Source organism: Neofelis nebulosa, chromosome 9 (assembly GCF_028018385.1).
Source record: "Neofelis nebulosa isolate mNeoNeb1 chromosome 9, mNeoNeb1.pri, whole genome shotgun sequence".
NCBI classification, from domain to species: domain Eukaryota; kingdom Metazoa; phylum Chordata; class Mammalia; order Carnivora; family Felidae; genus Neofelis; species Neofelis nebulosa.
Window position 1 is genome coordinate 22,098,426 of NC_080790.1, and position 24,987 is coordinate 22,123,412.

The window sequence follows — 24,987 nt, forward strand, 5'->3', positions numbered from 1 at the left end:
GGCCTCTTCATCCTTGCCTTTGCCTGTGGCTAGGGATCAAGGTTCTCCAGACTTCATTCTGGTACTCTTTCTCAGCTTTCAGGGAACCCAGTGAAGGAGGAGGAGATCAGAGACCAAAGAAAGTGGCAACAGATGCTGAGAGGTGGGATTCTCTAATGAACGCTACCCCTCCCTCTACCTTGTGGGCTTGCTCCCAGCGGCCAGCCTGAGTGTACATGTCGATTGCATCTTTTGTCCGGTCTCCTTTGATGTAGAGCTCCTCGGCAATCTGTGGTTGAGAGAGGTAGACACAAAAGGCCAAGAGCAACAGAGTTAAAGCAGCCTGCGAGGGAAGGAAAGAACAAGCCTCAGCTGGGATGGAGGAGAGCTGGGGATACTACTATTGTATAATAACAGAGAAGAAAAGATGACAATGGGGGTCTCACACCTTCTACTGTTTTGAAAAAAAACAAGACTAGCCCAAACCAGAATGGGGAAGATGGGAGCTTAAAAGGGCTGTCGGTTAAGCATCCAACTCTTGATTTCAGCTCTGGTCATGATCTCATGGTTCGTGAGATGAGCCCCGCATCTGGCTCTGTGCTCCCAGCACGGAGCCTGCTTGGAATTCTCTCTCTTCTCTTTCTGCCCCTCCCCTGCTCTCCGTCTCTCAAAATAAATGAATAAACATTAAAAAAAATAAATAAAAGGGTCTCCCATTTCTGCAGTGTAAGGCAATTCTACACTGTAACTATGAAGGAGTTACCATGAAGAATCACTCATGCTAGCATAGGAAGAGAGCTGGACACTAGCTTTATATATTTGGGAGAGGAGTCTGTGTCATGATGGAATTAAGGAAGGGCAGTAAACTGCTTTCTTCCCACTCAGGTGGCTGATGCGGCTGGGACCCAGGAAGAAGGACATGGTGAGGTAGCCCCACTTCCTGTTCTGGGTTCTCTCTTTGTTAATCCTGTACTGCGTTGCCTCAGGCTGAAGGAAGGGACTCTTCCTCACCTCATACTCCTGCAGAGATGCATAGTGCTGGGCCACACGGGGATAGTATTTGGACGCAGTGTTCTGGTCCTGTAGATCTAATATATAAATCGCCTTCTTCCACTGGCGGGCACCCAGGGCAGCCTCAATTGCTTTAATGGAGCACCTGGCATAGTTGGGAAAGGCACACGTATGTATGAGAAAAGAGGAAGACAGATGGAGGTAGGGAGACACCTCAAGCATACTCCAACCTACACTGTGTGATCTCTCTTCTTCTAGGCCTGGGTGCCCTTACTTGCCCCATCACCTTGCACCCCTTTACCTGGCTTCAATGTAGTGATTAATGGCTGCATCAAGCTGCTTCTGCTGCACCAAGTGATCCCCCCATGCCTCTTCCAGTCGCACCACTTCCACTGGGAATGCCAATCGAGCCAGCTCCACCGCTGCCAGAGACAGACAGTGTGCTCGGTTAAGACTTCTGGGGATGGGACTCAGGAAAAGAAAGACAGGAAAATGGGGTGTGGAAAACAGGTGAAGTGGAGGAATGGAGAACTGAGCCGGTCAACCTGAACAGATGCACAAAATAGGTGCCAGGGGACTGTCTGAGCAAGTAACACTGAAGACTGGATTGGTGGTGGTAGTACCTTTCATGAATGCATTGCCTTTACAGTAGCACTCCAGGGCCTGCTGTGGATTTCGAATCTTCTCAAAGAGATCACCTGCCTAGTAACACACACCACATTACTACAATGATAGCCCTACCACCCAAAGAATCAAGTATCAGCCCCCAAAGGAGGAGAATCTGCAACCAGTCACAGAGGGCTATGCACTCCAGGACTCCTTGGGTAGGAGGGGGCACTGGGCCCTGGAGATAAGGGACAGGAATGGGAAGCCAGCCATACCCTTTCATACAGTTCCCCCTTGATAAGGGCTGCAGTGATATGTTCTACCAGCTCCGTGTTGGCTAACAGTTCCTCCCGGGTCAGCACCAGTCGAGCAGCTTTGGCAGGGAGCCCAGCTTTGAGGTAGAGGCTGATGGCTGCTAGTCCATCCCCTTGGCTCTCCTGTAGTTCACCTGCTCGCTCCTCTTGCTGAGTGTCCATCAGCCACTGGTAGTAACCCCGGCGCAGCTTCTCCAGGGCTGGGTGCCCCTGGACATGCAACAGAGAGGCAAGAGGAGTCACATCCCTCCTTCCTGCCCTGCTGCTTCCCATGCTTCTACAATCCCACTGTGACAACGGAAATCCTCCTGGTCACCAATGTCCTAACTTCCAGCCCCAACCTTGTTCCAGTTGCTATAGCCTCCTTGACGAGAGGTTTCTGATATTGGTGGAACTGAGTTGTGGGCACTGTGGAGAAAGACAGAGCTGGTAGTACCTTGGCCTGAGCCACTGCGATACACTCATCCCAACGATGTAGCTCCTGGTACATGTCCATGGCCTCCTCAACGGCATTCTAGGGGAACCCGGGCAGAGCAAAGAGGGGCACCAGGAAGACATGAGGATCAGAAATCACAGGCTCTCCTTAACCTCGCTAAGATGCCAGCCCATGTGGATTAAAAGCCTCATCCTCTACTTATGCACAAGCGGAGGTGGGTTTATTATGAAGTTAAGAGACGCTTATGCCTCAGGGCACCTTAGTTGCAGAGCTCCCATTCCAAGGTATTTTTTCTTAAAGAGGGCTCCTCAAATTGTGTAAGCTTCAGGCCCCACAAACCTGGATCTACCTCTGTGCGCTAGAATTGCCAGGACAGGCTCTGGAGTATAGGGGGAGATGGCAGACGGTCGATGAAAGAAAAACGTAACTGTAAGGACTAACGCAGAGGGGTAAGTAAGCATTTAACTGTATAAACCTGTCTAAGTGCTCTCCCCCAGTGCTCTTCCCTCAGTTTGTTTTGCTTCCCCCCGACCCTGGTCCCCTCTTCAATCTGGTCCCCCTTCTCCCCATCACCTGTTCCAAGAAGATCATTTCAGCCAGCTTGTAGTTCTTTTCCAGCATGGCTAGGCGTGCTCGGACCTGGTAGAAGTCTGTTCCTTCTCCACCCTATGGGGAGGAAGAAGGTTCTGGTTATTCTGCTGCTGCAGGAGCCATTCTGTCTGCGTGAGCCTAGACAGGAAGGCTACAGAGATGAGGAAGCTGAAAGATTTAGAAGCTGAAAAACTTCATGCGGCTTAGTGGAAGAGGTCTGGCAAGCAATTCCAGAATGGTCCGACTCGAGGGTGGAGGTGGGATGGCCGGCCAGAACAGAGGAAAAGAGCCATGGCTGGAAAGCTAGGGGTCAGGGTACTGAGCATGAAGAGAAATCTCAGCTTGAGAGACTGAATGATTCAGGAGGATAATACTTGCATATTCCCGAGACACTTGATCTGCAATCTCATTCGTCTTGTGCAGGAATCGAGCTTTTGCTACATGGCCCAAAGCAGAAAAGCACCTGTAGTATGGAAGCAATAATGGTAATAAGCAGTATTAGTACAGAATCATCATGAATTCACTGGCTCAGCAGATATATACTGAACATTGATTATGTGCCAGACACTATTTTTGCCACTTGAGACACAAGAGGGTAAGATAGATGAGGGCCTTACTCTCAGGGAATTTAGTTTCTAGTGGAAACAAATAATTAGCAAACAAACAAAGGTATTTCAAAGAATGAAAAGGAAAATAAAGTAGTGTGATATCACATATAGACAGTTAAGCTGGTACTCGGAGAAGGCCTGGGGAGCCGACATTTGAGCTGAGACCTACTATAAGAAAAAGTCAGTCACGGTGAGATGGGGAAAAATTATTCCAGGCAGAGGGAACAGTGAGTGTAAAGGTGCGATGGCCGGAGTGAGTTTGGTGTGCTCAACGGGCGGCTGGAGACTAATGAGCAAATAGGTACCTGGTATAAGAAGGAAGCAGAAGCCATATACTGTTGGGCCTTAGGACACGGCAAGGAGTATGGGTCTTACACTAAGTACAACTGGAAGGTTCTGAGCAAAAAAAAAAAAAAAAAAAAAAAAAAAAGAAGACATAATCTAATTTGTGGTTTAAAAAGTCACCTGAGCTCTCACGGGATGATGAACGGATGGTAGGGGTATAAGAACAGTATCAGTGAGACTAATTAAGAGACACTGCAGGTAGGAGAGGTGTGGTCTGTTCTAGGGTGGAGACAGTAGAGCTGGACAGTGAGAGATCCAGGGTATGTTCTGAAGATGCTGGGTCAGAGCCCCTGGGACTAGCTGGCAGCCTAGCTGGGAAAGAAAGATACAGGACTCCCACACAAAATGGCAGCAACAGACGTTTACTGTGCACTTTGCACAGATTCTCTTACTTTCTTCACTGCCACCATGGTTTTCTTTACCACTCAATGAGGTAAATTCTATTATTACCCCCATTTTACATACAGGAAATTGAGAAACCAAGGCCTGGAAAAGATAACTGAACTGCAGGTTATACAAGCTGGTAAATGGAGACAAGACAACTCGAAGTCCGGAGACCCAAGTCTGTCCTACTAACTACACTCCTAATCCATGTTTGTAAATACAGTGATGCATGGATTGGAGGATATGGGTGTTAAAACTCTGAAAGGGCACCTAGTTACAAGAAGGGGAAGCAAAAGCAGTAAAAGACATACTCTTAGAACCCAGGACAGAAGAATGTCTGGAATAACTACATGCAAGGGTTCTAGGATGACACTGTTGGCACGGGAGGGAAGTGGTGTCTCGGCCCACAGGCAAAATGCCCACTGGCCATCCTTCCTAGCTGCCCAGCACCTCAATTCTGGTCTACCTCACCTCTCAGCAATGTGGAGCTGCCTTGCCTCTAGTGCCAGTTTGCTCAAGGTTTTCCACATTGCCTCTGTTTCTGGGGTCATTTCCAGAGTCTCCAAGAAAGCTGTTGCCCTGAAGAGAGAAGGAAGCAAAGCAACAGTCCAGGGTCAGCAAGACACAGAAGAAGGCTGGTGAGGGGGCAGGGGGAAAGGGGTAGGGAGGGTCAGGCAATTGTTTGCCCTTTTTGTCTAATCTCCTCCCACCAGGTTCTTTTTAGATGTGGCCGGTTTTACCACCCATTCCAAGTCCTCCTGCCTCAGAGCCAGATTCTCCCACCACCTGGCAGGTTATTAGCCCAGACCCTCACCGGGTGTAGTTGCCGTCATCAATGGCTGTTCCAAACTCGATAAGGCCCTCATCCAGTGTGTAGGCGACTGTAGTCACACCTTCAGTCACCATCACCTCGGTCTTCCCCCCGCCTCGCTCCAGGCCTATGACCTCACCCTGTAAAATTTCAACGTTCCCCCCCACCCAATTCCAGGTTGGTGTTTCCACCGCCTCTACTGCAGAACAGACCCACCCTAACCCAACCCTCCTGCTCACACGTCGAGGGAATTACAGTGGTCCTTGTTTGCCTAACATTTAGTTTCTTTAAAGCAGATAAAAATTCCTGATCTATGGTAATATCCTTGGGTTAAAATACACTCATAGCTGTGCCAGCAATAATGCCTGGAGGTAAACTGACAAAATGCGCATCCCCTTCTGCTTCTAGCTTGAATCCTCTTGTTAAAATACAACTTCAACCTGGGACATCCTTTATAATGCATTAGTTGCTGAGTTCATCTGAAGAAATCACTAGGCATGCTTCCTACCCCATCTCCTACTGGAAGGAAGGAGGGAAAGAAGGAAGGGAACGGGGAGAAAACAGAGGGAAGGGAAGGAGCAAAGGGAAGAACAGAAAGAAAAGAAGGAAAGAAAAGAAATAAAGAAAGAGATGTGTGCTAAAACCTGAGCAGGAAAAAACAGAAGCTGAGCAAGTAAAAGGGTACGGCTGCCCTGAAGGCACACACTTATGGAGAGAATAAATCATGGGTCCTCCAGCAGGATAGGGAGGCTGAATCTGAGACTCCCTCATGAATACTGGGAGCCTCTCTTCAATAAAGGGAACAAAAGTTATTAATATGCCTGATTCTTGCAGAAGCAAACAAATCATCTCTGCAGGAAAACAAATCCATTTTAGGCCCTTAAGATTCTAAAAGTTTATATTCAACATAACATGAGCTCAATAAAAAAAGTACCAAAATACAAGTTAGCCACTATAAAGGAGGAAATAGTAACTACAGCAGTTTTGGACCTCCAAGGATTTCTGACATTAAAAATAATAGTCATGATGGGGTGCCTGGGTGGCCCAGTCAGTTAAGCATCCAACTTCGGCTCAGGTCATGATTTTGTGGTTTGTGGGTTCAAGCCTTGAATCAGGCTCTGCACTGACAGCATGGAGCTTGCTTGGGATTCTCTCTGTCCCTCTCTCTCTCTGCCCCTCCCCAACTCGTGTGCATACATGCTCGCTCTCTCTCAAAATAAATAAAAATTTAAAAACTTGAAAAAAGATAGTTACGGGAAAAAGTTATGGAATATAAAATAAGTGTAAAACGTTTAAAGACCTAAAAAATGAAATGATAAGTTAAGCAATAAATAAGAGATTACCAAAAATGGCCATGTTGGGCTCACTTTGGTAGCGTATATACTAAAAAAAAAAAATGGCCAGGCAGCCTGGAGAAAGAACCAAATAAAACCTTACGAAAAACTTAATATTTGAAGTAAAAAAACTCAATGGGTGGTTTAAATAGTAAATTAGACAATGATGAAAGTGAATTACTGAACTTTTTTTTTTTTTAAAGTTTATTTATTTGGGGGGGAGAGAGAGAGTGAGCAGGGGAGGTTCAAAGAGAGAGGGAGAATCCCAAGCTGTAAGCACAGAACCCAACGTGGGACTCAAGCCCACAAAACTGTGAGATCATGACTTTAGCTGAAATCAAGATTGGATGCTTAACCGACTGAGCCGTTCAGGCGCCCCTGAAAGATTTATCTTAAGAAATAATCAGGAATGTAGCCTGGAGTGAGAAAAAGAAAGGGAAATGAAAGAGAGGTTACAGAGGCACAAAGACAGGACACGAAATTGAACATATGCCTAATTAGAGTCCTGAGGGCAAGACCAGACGGAGCAAGAGAAAAAGCAACGTCTGAAGAGATCACGGTTGAGAAACTACCAAGCTTGATGAAAATACGTGTACTCACAAATATGCCACATACCACACAAATATATGAAGCAGGCTAAGTAAAAGGAAATAGTCAGACATTGTAATGAAACTTCAGAACACTGACGAAAGAAAAGACTTTAAAAGCAACGAGAGAAAAGACAGAAAGGGCTATTAATAAACTTCTCAGAAGAAAGGAAATCAGTCACTGGGATGGTATTTGCAAAAGGCTAAGAAAAACAAACTGTCAATTGGGAATCGGGTACTAAGTCCGAGTATCTTTCAAGAACAGGCCAAATAAATACATTTTCAGATAGGGTTGCCTGGGTGGTTGCCCAGGGAATATATCTGAACCCTGGGTTTCAGATCCAGGGTTGCCTTGGATCAAGCATCCAAGTCTTGATCTCAGGGTCTGAGTTCAAGCCCCGTCTTTGGCTCCATGCTGGGTGTGAAGCCTATTTAAAAAAAAAAAAAAAAAATCTCAGGGATGCCTGGGTGGCTCAGTTGGTTAAGTGACTTCAGCTCAGGTCATGATCTCGCAGTTCGTGAGTTCGAGCCCTGTACCAGGCTCTGCATTGGTGAAGAGTACTCTCTCTCTCTCTCAAAATAAACTTAACAAAAACTTTAGATAATTACATTTCAGTAATTTTCAGAAACTGAGCATTTATCTTAAAAACACTTTCTTTCAGGGGCTCCTGGGTGGCTCAGTCAGTTAAGCATCTGACTTCAGCTCAGGTCATGATCTCCCAGTATGAGTTCGAGCCCCGCATCAGGCTCTGTGCTGACAGCTCAGAGCCTGGAGCCTGCTCTGGATTCTGTGTCTCCCTCTCTCTGCCTCTCCCCCACTCACACTCTGTCTCTCTCAAAAATAAATAAGCATTAAAAAAATAAAAATAAACAAAACGAAACAAAAGAAAAACCACTGTCTTTCAAGAAGAAGAAAAGTAACTCCAGAGGGAAGATCAGCAATGCAAAAAGAAAAAGTGAACAGAGAAACTGGTGCCATGATGGTAAATCTAAATAAATTATGGCTGTGTTAAAAGAGTAATGTCTAACTTTGGGGATGACAAAATACTGGACAATAATGGCAGAGGGGAGGTAATCAAAGTTAGGGGCCCTGTATTGTTTGCAGGGGGGGTTTAGATGCTAGATAACTTTAGACTGTTAGGTATATAGCCAACTTCTAAGGGTAACCACTATAGGAATAAAATGTATAACCTCCAAAGCAAAACAGTAAAAAACAAGTGTTTAAAAAAGGACAAAACAACCTAAAAAACCCCAAACTTAATTAGTCTAAAACGGCAAGAAAGGAGAAAAAAGAACAAAAGAGTGTTCTATCCATACCTACACCAGTCATCCTAGCCTTACACAGGGGCCTCTTTGGTTTTCACAGGTTTCTCCCAGGTGTTGGGATATCACTGGAATGTGTGTGATGCTGGTGGGATAGGAAGGAGGGTCTGATCTTCAGTCTGATAAAAAAGAAGCTCTTCCTGGCTTACAACAGAGAATCAGCACACAGGAACTGCCCAGAACTGCCCCTCTTATTGGGGCTCTTCCAGCTTAAGAGAACTCCTCATTATGACCTGGTGAATTCCCAAGGCTGTAATAGACAGCCATACTCCAAGGACCTCATATAATGTCAGGAATCTGAACAAGGATGGTTTTGGGGCCTGGCCTGCTGTGGGGGAGTCTAAGCTTTACTTGCCAACTCCATCACAGAGATTATGGGTGGTGGGCCAGAGAAAACCAAATAACCTTTGGAGCTTCCTCAGGGCTCTAATCAGTCAGTCTGACATTATGCCTAAGGCGTCCTGGTGTCGACATACCCTAATAGAGGACATGGTGACCCTCTCAGGTGCCTCAATGTTGTACCACACACACAAGCTGTTTCGGTTCTGAGCTACCAGCACATCACTTCCTGGGACCCACTGCACGTACGAGCAGAAGTTGAGAATCATTGTCTTAGAGCAACCTTCAATATCGTATAGATGTAACTGAAGGAGAAAGAGGTAGACAGCACAATTAGAAGGGGATATGAGGTATCTTCTGACCTTGACCATTTCCCTAATGGTGAAACATGGTGAACTAACCCACCAATCAGGTACATTCTGAATTTCAAAGCATTCTAATCTGCTACCCTTGAAGTTTATATTGACTTGGTACATCATCATTCTGACAAGTAAGAGATGACCAAATGAGCAAAGATCTACACCCAGAAATTTAAGTTAGGTGATGGTTGGACTTTCAATCTTAAGAGTAACTCTGGGCCAGAGTTGCCACACTGGATCACAAAAGTGAGGCTATCAGGCAAATTAAATGGCCTGGATATTTGTGGTGTGGCTTTCACATAACAATGGAAATGAAATTAAAAATCACCAGATTGTCTCTTTGCCCCGGATGTTGAACTCTTTGGTGGTACCATATTGAGATTAGAGTCAATAAGGGGCTGAGGGAGACTATCCTTGAGCCAGTTTCAATGCTGTCAGGTAAGAGTAGCTGAAAAACACTGCAGCAGGTGTGGGTAAAGGTCAGCTAGGCACGCATGGGTAAGGCAGTTTCATGAGGGCATTAGACTTGTAAACAGTAAGAGAAAAAGCAGCTCCCAAATTCCTCTTGACTTTGGTGCCATCATGATACAATCTCATGGGTAATACAGGATGGGCTGTGATATCAGACATAATGTTGATTCTTCTGTGCCTTTTGCTATGTTAATGGCATAGCACCAAGGAACTATGTCCCATCCTGCCCCCCACAATCCCTGGTGGCAGGCAGGCAGCACTACATCCTCTATGGACCACTCAATGGTTAAGGCCTTAGTAAACCTCCTCACACGAAGTTTCCGGTCTCTGAAGAGAAGCTTGTGTCCAGTTTCATTAAGTTCCAGCCAATCCACACGGCTCTCATGGCTGATGGTGCCAATGTTGTAGCCACCAATCAGATCCACTACAAAGCAAAGGAGATAGGGTTAAGCGAATAGATTCCATATAATCCTACACAGGACATGAGGCAGCCTGCAAAGGTCTTGCCTTCACTCGTCTGTTGGGCTTTATGAACGTTGCATCAGCCTAGAATATGAGGAATGCAAATGGCCAATGCAACATAATTTTGCGAAGATGCTTAAGATGCTAGATTTCTTCTAAAATTGTAGAGGTTTTGTTTAACTCTGTGGTTAACTCAAAGGTCTAGATCCATCAAGAAATGTGATTCTTCTCTGGGACTCCTGGAGTTGTCTCCTAGCAGATCAGATCAGAGCAACTGGCTTCCATTACTCACAAAATCCTCTGGAAGGCAGCACTGAGCACATTAAGGAAGAGCCCCAATTCTAGCACCCCAGTGAGGTAAAACTGATGGATGAAATGACCTTGATGATCCTATTTGCTCCAAGGAGTTACCTGCACTTTGAGTGCCTATGATGTAAGAGCACTAAGGGGCAAACAGCGGTGAGGGCACACATACAAACCAGGAGGAACCTCTGACTACAGTTAGGCTGACCACACTGGGGATGGATGTTTGTTTGGTGTGAAGTCTGCAGAGAATATGAGAAATGATCACATTTAGCACAGACCACTCAGGATTGACTAGGATAATTTCAGAGACTCTCCTGAACACAGCCCACTTACAACTCTTATTTATATATATTAACAACGAGCAACATCCTGTCTTGGTTATACCTGCTGAAGCTAAAGACAAATATCAGCTAATGTCTACAGCTGAGAAGACCAACTTGAAAATGAAATTTGCAGGGGTACCTGGGTGGCTCACTAGGTTAAGTGATCGACTCTTGATTTTGGCTCAGGTCATGATCTCATGGTTTGTGGGTTCGAGCCCCACATTGGACTCTGTGCTGACAGTACAGAGTCTGCTTGGGATTCTCTCTCTGACTCTCTTCCTACTCCTCCCACATGCATGCTCTGTCTCAAAATAAATAAACTTAAAAAAATGAAATTTCTTTTAATTAAACAAACAGCAAAATCATAAGGCCATGTTTTAATGTCCCAATTTACATGTAAAATCATAGAACGCTAGAGCTGTGGGGGCCCTATGTCGGTGAACACCCTGAAATTATACACAAAATTATGTGTTTATATATATTCTTCTGGGAAAGGATCTATGATTTTAATTAGATACTCAAAGGGGTCAGGGACCAAAAAAGATTAAGAGAAGAACTCTGTCATTTTATACACATTGAAGATGAGCCCTATGGAGTGCGGTGACTTGTCCAAAGTTTCATGGCTCATAGGCCACTGGACTATATTATTATTTCCATTACAGTTACTTGCATTTCTGAGGTCAATAATCTGATGTGAAATACAAAATTCATGAGATGTAAAAGTCTCCTAAGAACAGACCCATACATTGGGAATGCAAGCTGGTGCAGCCACTCTGGAAAACAGTATGGAGGTTCCTTGAAAAACTAAAAATAGAACTACCTTACGACCCAGCAACTGCACTACTAGGCATTTATCCAAGGGATACAGGTGTGCTGTTTCAAAGGGACACATGCATCCCCATGTTTATAGCAGCACTATCAACAATAGCCTAAGTATGGAAAGAGCCCAAATGTCCATCAATGGATGAATGGATAAAGAAGATGTGGCATATATATATATATATACATATATATATACATATATACATATACATATATATATATACATATACGTATATATATATACGTATATGTATATATATATAAAATGGAGTATTACTCAGCAATCAAAAAGAAGGAAATCTTGCCATTTGCCATGATGTGGATGGAACTGGAAGGTGTTATGCTAAGTGAAATTAGTCAGTCAGAGAAAGACAAAAATCATATGACTTCACTCATATGAGGACTTTAAGAGACAAAACAGATGAACATAAGGGAAGGGAAACAAAAATAATATAAAAACAGGGAGGGGGACAAAACAGAAGAGACTCATAAACATGGAGAACAAACTGAGAGTTGCTGGAGGGATTGTGGGAGGGGGGGGTGGGCTAAATGGGTCAGGGGCATTAAGGAATCTACTCCTGAAATCATTGCTTCACTATATGCTAACTGATTTGGATGTAAATTTTAAAAAGTAAAAAATAAAGTTAAAAAAAAAAGAACAGACCCATACATATATGGAAACTCAATTTATGAGAAGTGATGTTACAAATTAGTGAGTACAGGATGGACTTCCAATAAGTGGTTAAACATGGAAAAAGTAAAATATGATCTATACCCACATTATGTACAAAAATTAATTCCAGGTGAAAAGCAAAATATAGGAGGGAGTTAGAACCTTAAAAAAATTTTTTTTCAATGTTTGTTTATTTTTGAGAGAGAGAAAGACACAGAGCACAAGCAGGGGAGGGGCAGAGAGAGAGGGAGACACAGAATCGGAAGCAGGCTCCAGGCTCTGAGCTGTCAGCACACAGCCTGACATGGTGCTCGAACCCACAAACCATGACATCATGTCCTGAGCCGAAGTTGGAGGCTTAACTGACTGAGCCACCCAGCGCCCCAGGAGTAAGAAACTTTTTAAATAAGACCTCAAAAATCACCAACTATTTCTTAAAAAGTGATTAAATGAACTACATTAAAATTAAAGAAGTCTGAACACTAAAAGATGCTGAGACAAAGTATCTACAATACAAATAATAAGGTTATCTACACACATACACAGGACTCCTTCAAGTCAAGGAAAAGACAACCTGATTTTAAAAATAGGCAAGGGATAAGAACTGGCAATATGCAGAAGGAGAAATCCAAACAGCCAATAAACAAATGAACAACAAAAAATTAATACGATGAGATATTATTTCATATAAACAGATTGAGCCAAATTATGAAGTCAGGCAATTTCAAGTATTGGAGAGGATGAAGAACACTGGGACCTCTAACTGCTGGTGGGAATGTAAATTGGTACAATCTCTTTGGAGAGCAATTAGGAAATATTTAGTGAAATTGCAGATGTACCTCTTCTATGATTCAGCAATTCCACTCTAGGTATAAACCTCAGAGAACAGAAACACTGGAGACAGTGAAAAACCAACAACTTAAATGTCCCTCAATAAGACAAGAGATAAAAGATCCAAAGTAAATACAATGAGAGGTCAGGACATGACAGAACTGGGTGTGGGTACACATGTAATAATATTAATAGCTAACATTTATTAAGTGCTTATTATGTGCCAGACACTAGTCTAAGTGCTCTTCATATGAGGTAGGTACTATTCTGATCCCCATTTTGTGGATGAGGAAATATGAGATACAGAAAAGTTATGAAACTTACTTAAGATCACACAGGTACAAGGGACAGAAATGGGGAGGTTTGACTCCAGACCCTTGTTCTTAACAACTATACTATGCTATTCTCTATACTTCTTAGGGAATACTGTTATTCTATACACATTTTCCTATGCTTGGAACATTTTATAATGCAGAGTTAATTATTAATATGTAGAATAAACTTTATTTATGTGAACATTTGTGAAATCCAAATAAAATCTGTCATCACTAGTTACTAATGACAAAATATGCAGAAAACAAGCCCCCTTCCGGTTCTAATAGTCTATTACCCTATGAAGTCTAGACAGGAAGATTCATAAATCTGCTAATGGTTCTTCTCTACAGTTCACAATTTCCAGCCCTAAGATACGTGCCTAGAGAACATGAATAATTATATGGGCAGGACTATATATGTAGCATTGTATCTGTATGCAGATATCTACATATAGACACACACACATACACCTGAACATTTCACATATCCTCTGTAAGAGCAGGGTCACACATTTACCTGGTGCCTCTTAGATTCCTATATTCTCCACTGCACACAATCCTGTGATATGGAAGTGTATATAAATATCTATTCTGTTATTAGAATTATGAGAAAGTCTTACCTATAGCGATAGTCTTAATATCAATAAGGTAAGCCAATTTCTTATTATCTTCAATTCCTCGTTGACGTCTCTCATTAATACGGACACTGAAACATGAAGGGTGAGGTAAGGCAAAATGGGCTTAGGCCACTGTAATATTTACCAAGGGCCTTGAAGTACCATACAGAATGAAGTTTTTAGATTAACCCGAGGTTATACGAGTTAGACGTTAAAAAGGAATTCTTTGGGGTTTCAAAAATTTAGAGAACCTTGTGGGGTTACCTGATGAGGTGGGGGTTCATGAATTCGGTACGTACAGAACCCAGGGTATCATTACTCCCGTATTCCACCAGCGTTAGCTCTCCAGCATTGAAGATCATGCACACCTGGGGATGAATGGAATTGTTATATGGTGGAAAGTTTGCAAGAAGAAAGGGACAAACAGTAGAGGGAGGTGTACTGTCAGTTCAAAGTGACTCCCACTTTTCTCTTTATTCTGTTCTTCTGCCTATTTCACCCTCCCCCTTTATCTGCTGTCTCCTCAACCCCTTGCCCCTTTCCATCCTTCTGACACAGGAGCTAGAAGGAGGTTTATTGAGATGGTGATGGTTCATCAAGTTCTACTCACATTTTCATTTTCAAAGAAATATTTCTCATTGCCACCAGATCCCTGCCAAGCTACCTGTCAAGGAGGGAGGAGGGAGAAGACATAAGGAACAATGTGGGTAAGTATCCAAGACCATGCTGAGAGAAAGGGTAGGAGGCAGAGAGATCGAGTTTAGGAAGGCTTTGACATTGCACAAAAGAGGTGCTGTGTCAGATTTTGCCCTAGTCTCTAGGTTTCTGAGAGAGAGCATAAGAACAGTCCAAGAGTCCAATAGTGAGGATTCATATTCCAGGATTCTGGACTTCCTGAGTCTCACTCCCGGATTATCAGTTCCCCAGCACCAGAATGGTAGAGCTTTCCCCAGAGATCTTCCCTCTGGGGACCCTGGCTCGCCTGAAGTAGCAACTCAAGATGCTCCATTCCCCACCCCTCCATTTCTGGTTCTTACCTCACTAAGGCGATTAGTGTTCAGGTCCCCCAGCAGCAGTGTGTCTGATGTGTGGGCCACCAGGTAACGTTCCTTTCCCAGGATTTTCACCTCTTCCACCTCATAGCCATAGTGTGACTTGAGTACCACTCGGGTCCCCGATGACAGGTTCTTCACAATCACCTTGGTAAGGAACAAGTCTTGGTAAGTAACAGGCCTCTTCCAACCCAAACATGCTGTGCCCTTGGCCCACCTCCACAGTGTTAAACAAAGCTAACATCTTATTTCTTCATCTGGCCTAGGATATTGTTGGTAAAAATGAAATCTCACATTCACACAGTGCTTTACTATTTATGAAATGCTTTCATATGTTATCTCTTTAGGTGCTCACAATACCTATGACTCTGTAAGTTCCATGGGGTAAAACCAATCACTCTACATTTCTGTACCTCTTCGTAAAAACCTCTATGATGACTTCAACCATGGTGTACTATATTGTTGTTTCATGTGTCTGTCTCCCTTGCTACAATGATCTTCATTAAGGGACAATGTATTACAAATAATTATCTTGGTGTTCTCAATACCTAATAGTGCTCACACACAGAGAATGGAGAGAAAATAAGAGAATGAAGGAACCAATGAATAATAAATGAAAGGAAAAGGGTATAGAGATAGTGAAAAATGAGCTCAGGGACTAGGAAATTAGCTTGTAACGTCATACACGGTGAGTTCAGAGGCCCTAAAGCAATGTGACATATCCGTGTAATCTTATTGATCAAACTCTCCAGTTGACAGCATACAGGTAGTAAAGTTTTAAACCACGAAGATGTAAGTAGCAATCTCTGTACCTCTTAGGCCCTTAGATATGTTGTTCATAAATATTTTCTTGCAATAAGCTGGAAGAACTACAGCATAAAAGATGCCAAGCAGTTGCCCTGACACATTCTGTTCTCCAGAACAGTTCTGCCAGGGATTAAGGTTGACACTGTGCCTATGTCCAGAAGGCAGGAAAGCATCACAAGGACGAATGAGCGCAGGCAAGACTGCGGTGAGGCAGGCCATCAGCTGCTTACCTGGCTAGGTCCCACATATGTCAACTCAAACTTGTTCTTGTAAATGCTCCTCCGGAGGCAGCAGTCAAACTGTTCCACTCCACCACAGAGTGTGCCCTAGGAGGAAAAGTGACAGCATAAAAGGTAACAGGACTGGGGAGAGTATCTAGAGACACCCTCAAAACCTAGGTTCTAGAATCTAGAGAAGAGTTGGCAGTAAAAGGGCTGGCAGTTTTTGGAAGAACCAGATGGAAAGAGGGCAATCACAGGGCTCAAGGGTATCACACAGTGATGGGATGAAAGAGAGAAATCAGCTCTGCCTACAGAACTCTGTCTCTTTTGGCTTCTAATAAAGTGTGAATTTCTCTTTCCTGCCTTTAATGTCATATTTTTAGGTTGGAGTCAAAATGGAAGAGGAGATTCTCTAGTTTCAGGAGAGAGTACTTTAGGTAAAGGCAAGATTTTTCCTAGTTTGGAGAAAGTCACCCATGCAGAAAGGGATTACTAGTAAACACACCGCACAGAGTCGTGAGCCATCCCGTTTCCAGGCCAAGGCAGTGACGGTGTATAAGTTGGCAATCTCCTTGGGCTTTGCCTCTTCCCAGATGCTTCTTCGAGGGCTCCAGTTGAGCACCCGAAGTCTGAAATTAAGTAGGTGGCTTTTAGAACAGAGGGAGGCTGAGCAAAAGAGTAGAAATGGGTGGGTAACTGAAGGAAATGAGTCTTGCTGTATCAGAGAATAAAAGAAGTAAAAAAGAACACACAGGCTAGGGAGTCTTGTAGCAGAGGATGGAAAGGTTCAATAGAAGGAAGTTGGGAAAATCAAGTCAAAAGTAAAGTGGGGTGAGTGATGGGAGTGGAGACAACAAAAGGAGATCATGGCTGGTGAGAAAAATGAGCTGTCAGCAGCAGAGAAATAAGGAAAAAGGAAAGAGAAATGGTAGGAAACAGAGAAGAAGGAAGAAAGAGATATACATGATATTGAAGGGGATAGAAAGGTAGGACCGACAAAGCTAAGGTTAAAAGTGTTCTAAGGATATGAGGGGACCCAGACCCAGGGTGTTTATTTACTGTTACATCATTCATTCATTCATTCATTCATTCACCAAACATTTAGGCATGTATTATATACTAGATGCTAATCTAGGCACTGGAGATTTAAAAAGAATTTTTCTGAATAGGCTCCTCTTCTCAAGGGCGTTTCAATTTAGCCAGACAGCTACAAACATCAAAGTGTAATATAGTGTGACAAACACTAAGTTGGTCTGAAAAGGGGCAGTGGTAACACAAAGAAAGTAGAGAAGAATTCTACTGTGGAGTCCCAGGGAGAGGCACAGAGACACAACAAGATGCTGGTGCATTCTGGAACTGCCAGAGTGCCAACGGATGGTGGGAGCAGGAAGAGGGAAGTGTATGAATTAAAACCTAAGGATCTCTTTCAACATACTCCTGATTCTCATCCAGTCTCCCACTCTGGTTGGGAATAACTGGGCTAAAGCAGAGTGTACACGGAAAGTGTGCTGAAGTGCATGTGAAAGGGGACCCACCTGTCGTAACTTCCCAGCACAACAGACTGGCCCCCAGGACTTGCTGCAGCTGTGGTGAACTCCCGCTCCTGAGGGTCACGGCTGTAATCAAAAGTTTGTAGCACATGGCCTTCCTTTCCATAGGCCACAATCCTCCGATCACAGCCTGCAGCCACGATGCTGTTGGTTGCCCAAGCCAAGGCATAGGGTGGGCATGGGTGGTTAACCAACTTCCCCTAAGACAGAAGTAGAGGGTTTCAATCACTCTGACCCTGACAGCTCCAGCACTCTGACCATCCTACTCTGCATAAATCTTCCTCCCAACATTTTCCCACCCTAATAACATCCTAATCTGGAGGACTTCACAAACTTTCTTTTTTTTTTTCCTCACAAACTGTCTTTCTGTTGTATACTCTCACACACATACATATGACATATATACACACTTACTGACCTTGTGCTCAAGAGGAAACCTCAAAATATTTGTATGTAGGAGGTCTTAAAACACCTAGAAGGCCCTCCAAAGGGAGATGACCTACACATTAATCAACACTGGGTACGCCCACAGGGAGCATATGACTTTCTTTTTAGGAGATGTAAATTTAATTATTACAAAAGTACAGTAATTCTTTTTTTTTTTTTTTAAGTTTTAATTACGTAAGTAATCTCTCCTCCAAAGTGGGATTTGAACTCATGACTCTGAAATCAAGAGTCACATGTTCTATTGATTGAGAGAGCCAGGTGCCCCTACACAAGTAATTCTTAACATAAGTAATTCAAGCAACAGAGAATTATATACAGTAAAATGTGAACATTTCTTTTATCTCCCATCTTTTTCCTTTTCCCTCTTGAGAGTAAATGGCTTTTTTTCCCCTGTGAATTTATACACATAAATATATCTTTTACATAAATGAAAATAATCTCCTTACCCTCAGAATCAATCAACTTGACTCCCCGTTTCCCACAAACACTAAGCTCTGGCCTCCTGAACACAAACCCTGTCTGTGGCTGTATCCAAATGCCTCTCTCAGAAGTCTTGCTCCTATAGCCACATCCCTTGGGCATCTCAATCTGAGTGTTCCACTTCCTCTGGGAGGGATCTTGGGTTTCCTTACCCCCTATCCCAGAGCCTCCTTTAGTTATACCTGTGACTCTCCAGAGCCTTCATCATCAAAGAAATACCTAACGATGGTGCCATCTGCATGACCAGAGAGAATTCCTTTCCCAGAGCAACTAAAAAAGGAGAAAAGGAGGAAAGGAAAGAAATACAGGAAGAGATTATCGTTTCACACCAAGAAACTCCCCTTCCCTGTCCCACACTACCCTGCCTGGGGTTCCTGCTACCAGTCCTCCCCAGCTTCCATATTATAGTCTCCCAGTCCTGACATCCCCAATGCTTCTTCATACATTTCCAAGCTCTTGGGGTACCGCTCTTCCTTACTCACTTTGTTGTCAGTGATACAACGTAGGAATCTGTCCCATAGATGGTAGATGACTTATTAGTTTTAGTGTTTGCTAAACGAACCTGAAAATGGGAAAATGGACATAAATCTGGTTAGGCTACTTTCAATCTCACCCAGGTCCTAAGGGAAGAAAAAGAAAAAACAAAACACTGGTCTTTCTGTATTCTCCCCCCAACACACAACTTGACCTTAAAGGAGAAGTTTAACCATATTTCTCTCTCCAGAACCATTATCCCCACCCACAACCTCTCCTGTGTTTCTCTTCCTTTACCTTCCCTTCAGCCAGCCCAAAGACAATGATGTGCTCTGCTGGCCATTGCAGACAAGTAACAGCACTCTGTAGGAAGCAAATCATGGAAAGGATAACCTTGTCTATGTAGCTCAGCACAATTACAACAACCTGAACCTCCCTGCCACATGCCACCACCCCAGTTGCCTATAAGGAAGGAGAGGACACAACTAGGCTTTACTGGGGAAAGCAGATGGGGATGAGCAGCCTGGCAGCACCATCCTTGCAGTACAAAGACAGATTCAATGTTAAAAAATACAACACTTGGTTACATTTATAAGTAGATATACTGATACACGTTTGTGTATTCTAATCTCCCAGAGATTGGTCTGAACTTTACCGTCTGGATGAACTTGTTACAGATGACTTTCTTGTCACCCCTGCCAAACAAAAGGAGGGAAAGTGTATTAAAAACACTTTCATAAAAATAAATTGCCACACATGATGCTGGGGGAAGGGAAGAAAGAGCAGATACTTTCCCTGGCCCCGTAGTGTTCCCTACCATTCCACAGGAGCCCTGAAAGGAGGTATAAGAGGGAGCCTGAACAGCTTTGGAACAATAACAAAGATGCTGTATCACCAGGGCTCCCAGGATCTCACAGGGCCTCATGTTGACCTTAGGCTGATTCCTCCAGGGATGTGATGTCAGAACACATGGGGCAAGCAAAGGCAGGAAAGCAACAACAGACTCTGGAAGGCCTTTGCCTTCCATGTCTCAGCCTGGATCATCATCTTTTCTACTCCCCCTCCCTGGTAAGGCATTTCTTCCTGCCTCCCCCTTCTTTTCCAGGTCACCCCACATCCCAGTCTCTATCCTCACCAATCTTCTCCAATCTTGTAAACATAGATGATGTTGTCGGTCTGTCCTATGGCAATTTTAGTGGAATCAGGAGAAAAAGCCATGCCCTTCACCATATAGCTCTTCCTGCCATACTAAGAGTTCAAAAAAAAAAAAAAAAAAAAAAAAAAGAAAGAAAGAAAAGGAAAAGAAATAATGAGTACACATGGAAGAGAAAAGAGAAGAAAAGGGGCACGCGTGACCATAATGGGCTTGAGGGATTTATCCTGAGAAAAGACGAGGCAGGCCACTTCCCATGCTTATGGATGGAGAGTCGGTTAGGAAGAATGCCAGGTTTGCAAGGCCCCAGTAACAGGTTAAGGTACACACAGAGTACTCTCTTCACCTTCATGTCAGCTGGTTTGGTGGAGAATTTATCTCTCCGCTCTCCGTGTTCATCATACAGCAACACCACTCGGTCCACTGTGCAGACAGCAAATTTGGCATTGTTCTGGGACCAAGCCATACAGGTCACCTTTGCAGCTCCATCCTGCAGAGGCAGCGGGGGCAAAAACAAACCCAGGCGCTCATTTAGAATGGCAGAAGCATCTCTAGTTCCTTTAGTTCTAGGGTGACTTTGGTCAATTTTCCTCACCATAGTACTTAAAACAAAGAGATGCCTGTGACGCATCCTGGTCTCCAAGGCTATAAAACCCTGGGCCAGGAGAACAGGTGCTTCCAGAAACCCATAATGCAAATACACTAAGAGGTGACAATGCTAAATCAATTGTACCAATTTTCCCTGCAATGGCCTTGCTTCCTCATATTCCAGGTCTGCTGCTGAAGTAAATTCAATTGGTCCGATAAGTTTTGGTCTTTAGCCATTTTTTCAATATTTTGTTTGAATACTGAGAAAGGCGCTTGGCCAGGGGCTGAAAAGGAGACAAAGAGCAAAATCTGATTCCTGCCCCAGGCTAAATAATATGGTGCAAAAACAGGAAGAGTCCCATAAAAGCAGCATGTACAAAGCACCATAATAGTTTGGAGAAGTTTGAGATAATTTTATGTTTAAAAGATCAACTTTAAGCTCTGAGGAATGGATCCACAAATGGGGAACTTATGACCAAAGGCAAGTCTGGTCAAGAAACAGTAATTTAATTTAGCTGAAACTATCTTGCAAATAGAATAGAGGAGATAAGGCAAGAAAAACAGAGCAAGGCCAGCTCAGGAAAGGTCTTTGAAGCCTGGCCAAGGAGTGTGGGCTTATTTGGTAGGAAAAGGAGATATGGTGAAAGTTCCAGAATGAGGAGTAAGATAGATAGTCAGAGTTGAGACTTAGGATGAACAATGCCACCTGGTTAGTTTTTTGCATTTCTACCCTTCTCCCGTCCCTTAACAGAAGCCCAGGTTAGAAGGGATCATCTCCCAGTGACTTATTCTTGCCACGTCTGTCCACCACGAGTGTTGGTCCTCAATGGTTCTGCACTAGGGACTTCCCTCCTTGAAATAAAAAATTTAGTTTCTGCTCCAATTGTGTGATGAATTACTTGGGTTCTAGAAGTCTGGTTTAAAACTTTGGTACTTTTCACTCCTATCCCACCTACTTCCAAAATCAGAGGTAAAGGGTTAAAAAAAAAAAAAAAAAGGCCCCCTTTCATCAAGGTCCTCAAACCAGAGGCAGAAAATAGCCATACCACCACTTTTGCCACCCTCCAACTCTTGCTTAAATTCGGTTCCAAGGGTGGAGGATGCCTCAACAGCCACTGCTCATCATCTTCATCATTTTGCCCAATCCTGGGCCTTTGCCCTTCCCGGCATCATGACATCTTATTTTGAAAGACTGAGGGAGGGGCGCCTGGGTGGCTCAGTCGGTTAAGTGGCCGACTTTGGCTCAGGTCATGATCTTGAGGCCCGTGAGTTCAAGCCCCGCATCAGGCTCTGTGCTGACAGCTCAGAGCCTGGAGCCTGTTTCAAATTCTGTGTCTCCCTCTCTCTCTGACCCTCCCCCGTTCATGCTGTCTCTCCCTGTCTCAAAAATAAATAAACGTTAAAAAAAAATTGTTAAAAAAATAAAAAAGAAAGACTGAGGGAGGTTTTCATTTCCAATTATTCCACTAGGGTAAAGGAATTTTTAAATTACAGTTTTGGGGGCAGTTTACTGAGCAATGAGCACCTCTCTCTTTCATCCCAATTTCCTTCTGTCCTCCTAATGCCACATCCTCTGTGAAGCCTTCCTGATTCCTCACAGCACCGTCATAAGGATTAAATGGGGCAGGAAACAACAATAATAGCTAACCTTCAACAAGATCTTACCATAGACTAGGCATTTTGATAAGCACCCGATATGCGTTACCTCATTTTACCCCGTAAAGCTGACATAGATGCCATTATTATGCATATTTTACAAATGGGGAACCTGAGGTTCAGAAAGGTTAAGTAATTTGCTCAAGCTTACCTACACAGTTAGTAAGTGGCAGAACCATGATTTAAATCCATGTATGCTGGACTCCACAAACCACAATCCTAACTTAACTTATGCTGCCTTGCTACATATTAAACATACACGGTGGCAGGTATTATTACTAGCTTTGTATAATTTTGTTCTTTGAATTTTTGAAAGTTCTCCTCTCTTGTCTATCAGTTTTTACACTGCTTTTCGGTTTACAGTGGACTTTGTGTACATTACTTCAACTCTTCCATCATCTCCCCTAAGGTTGCTATTATTGTTACTTCCATTTTCCCAATGAAGTCGTTGGGTGAGTGCTCAGAGAGACTGGGGCCTGGGCTAAAGTCAGCGGTATTGGGTCATGTATTAAAAGTACAGCTGCCACTAGGATTTAAATTCTGGTCTCCTAGCTCCAAAACCCAGCCTTTCTTCAGCATGGTTTAGGCTTCCTCCCTCAGTGCCCCGCCTCTTCTGAGTCTGAGATCTGCATCATCAGAAGGAACGGAAGGTCTCCTACACTCCCTCTTTTGGGCCTGCACCTAAAGCGCTGGTTTATCTGGGTGCAGATTTATGTTCGTTGTTTACATGTGCGCCCAGCACGGGGCCTCGTACACAACTGATGTTAAAGGAAACGGAATGAACGCTACCGAGGTTAGCGGTCCTTCTCGCCTACTGAACACTATCGGCCGCACACAGTCGGGATCATCGCTAGAGCCTTCGGTCTTCCGCATACAGTAGGCGCTCAACATCATTAAATTTCCGTTCCCTCACTTTTCTTGGAACGTGAAGGTGGGTGGGGGTGGGAAGAGGCACGCAACTCCTCACCTGAGGGCTCAGCAGGGTCCTCAGGTGCTTCAACTGCATGACGAACACCTGTCTCTCAGATGCCACCAGTCAGCGACAACTCCCGTGGTTACCTGGACAACCCGCCACGCAGCCGCAGCGACTGCCGCTGACGCAGATGCGACCAGAGCGCCACACACTTCGCAAGGTCACCACGTAGGTTCGCGGCGAAGCAAACAAAACGTGCGCCGGCGCAGTGAGATCTAGGGCGGAACTGCGAGTGGAATTGAATCCTCTCAACCAATCCCGTCGTTGCCTGCAAGCCCAGGCTCAAGCCACGCCCACAATCCCTCAGCAAGTCGGGGAGCTACGTAATCGCAGTCTTTCTGGCGCCTTGATGTGAGTAAGAGTACCTGAATGCATTCTTTTAATCATCATAACCCTGATGGAAAGCAGGGCAATTGCTTTCATAGACGTTTTGCAGCTGATGGAATTCAGCCCAAATACCTTATGTGACTTGCACGGGATCAAAAGGCTAATAATGATAGCTAACAGTGAACGCTCAGCATGTTATCTGACAGGTACTGTGCAAAGTGCTGTACATGCATTATCTCATTTAATCTCAAAGACACTTTTTGAAGGCGATGACATTATTAGTCCCATTTTACATAATAGGAGGCTCGGGATTAGAAGGGTCACGGACCCAAACTAACAGCCAGTAAAGGATGTAACTGGGATTCAACCCAGAGCTGGTGCATTTAAACACCCTTTATATCCCTTCTGAACTCCTGTCTCTCCATCTCCATGCAATGCTTCTATACCCTGTGCCACCCCCATCCCAAGAAATGATGTGTCCAGAGTCTGAGAGATGAGTGTTTTGGAACTCGTAGCCAGTGAGAGGTAAGGTACCCTACTTCAGAATTGGGGGGCAGTGGATTAAAGACAGCTGCCCAGATCAGGATGCTTCTATGGTTCAAGGTAGAGGGCAAACCGGAGCTTGGCTCACCTGATAGGTTAAGGTTAAGTCTTGTGATACCTGGGGTTGGAGCTTGTTTGAGTAGAAAGGATATTGACTTCTTGATCTCTCTTTGGATTGGGGTCCATTTCAGAATTATTGGCCTAAGTTCTTGTAACATACCAGAGAGACTGAGATACAGAGAAGGAGAGTTATTTATATACCTCCTCTGGAAAGATCCAAAGTTGAGAAGACCTGTACGTCTCCAGAAAATGTAGCATATGCTGTCTACACCAGTTCTGGGTTCTGAATCCTTTCCCCCACAGTGGATGCAAACGTCAACAGCTATTTCTCTCACTGGCACCACACCCCGCCTTGGAATTTAGGAAAGAGTAGAGGACAGCCCCTATTTTCACAGGAAACAAGTCGCCCCAGAGCCCAAAGTAGAAGTCTTTTGACAGGGGGGATTCCAACCCCTCAGTTTTATTTCCATAATCCTCCTCTGAACGTAGTGGCGGAGAGTGAATATAAACTCATTTGCACTTTACAATTATTATTGACTTTCGACAGAATGAACAGAGACAGAGATGGAGACAAAAGGGAAAGTGAGGGCAGGGAAGAATAGGTACAGGAATGCACAGGATAGGAGCACGTGGCACCAGGGGATCCATTAGTGTAGCTGCTCTTTCATTTGTCCCAAGACACTGTTGAGTCCTTTTCTGAAAATCAACTCAGGGTGATGGAGGAATCAGAGGGATAAATGGTGAAGAGCTTGGGTGTCAACGTGGGCAGCGAACATAAAAAGGTTACTGGCCTTCTCGTGTGGTATAACC

At 44.0% G+C, this 24,987-nt stretch overlaps 1 protein-coding gene across 2 annotated transcripts in view; it reads right to left on the bottom strand.

Annotated features, from left to right (window-relative positions):
* IFT172 (intraflagellar transport 172) overlaps positions 1-23,426 on the bottom strand; it is a 34,115-nt gene extending 10,689 nt beyond the window's left edge. Inside the window, exons 1-26 of one of the 2 annotated variants that reach the window (XM_058682863.1) lie at positions 23,242-23,426; positions 20,377-20,520; positions 20,013-20,125; positions 19,533-19,572; positions 19,175-19,240; positions 18,886-18,965; positions 18,586-18,673; positions 17,462-17,676; positions 16,432-16,555; positions 15,936-16,031; positions 14,884-15,045; positions 14,457-14,510; positions 14,111-14,214; positions 13,850-13,935; positions 9,810-9,922; positions 8,806-8,973; positions 5,089-5,225; positions 4,746-4,853; positions 3,316-3,400; positions 2,920-3,012; positions 2,347-2,424; positions 1,872-2,120; positions 1,614-1,692; positions 1,292-1,412; positions 991-1,135; positions 179-268 (exon numbers count right to left, since the gene is read on the bottom strand). In XM_058682863.1, coding sequence (XP_058538846.1) covers positions 179-268; positions 991-1,135; positions 1,292-1,412; positions 1,614-1,692; positions 1,872-2,120; positions 2,347-2,424; positions 2,920-3,012; positions 3,316-3,400; positions 4,746-4,853; positions 5,089-5,225; positions 8,806-8,973; positions 9,810-9,922; positions 13,850-13,935; positions 14,111-14,214; positions 14,457-14,510; positions 14,884-15,045; positions 15,936-16,031; positions 16,432-16,555; positions 17,462-17,676; positions 18,586-18,673; positions 18,886-18,965; positions 19,175-19,240; positions 19,533-19,572; positions 20,013-20,125; positions 20,377-20,520; positions 23,242-23,280 — 2,877 coding nt within the window. In that variant the 5' untranslated portion in view covers positions 23,281-23,426. Of the gene's footprint in view, positions 1-178; positions 269-990; positions 1,136-1,291; positions 1,413-1,613; positions 1,693-1,871; positions 2,121-2,346; positions 2,425-2,919; positions 3,013-3,315; positions 3,401-4,745; positions 4,854-5,088; positions 5,226-8,805; positions 8,974-9,809; positions 9,923-13,849; positions 13,936-14,110; positions 14,215-14,456; positions 14,511-14,883; positions 15,046-15,935; positions 16,032-16,431; positions 16,556-17,461; positions 17,677-18,585; positions 18,674-18,885; positions 18,966-19,174; positions 19,241-19,532; positions 19,573-20,012; positions 20,126-20,376; positions 20,521-23,241 lie in introns of those variants that run through there. The other variant, XM_058682864.1, reaches the window with a different exon arrangement.
* Positions 23,427-24,987: the final 1,561 nt, after the last annotated feature.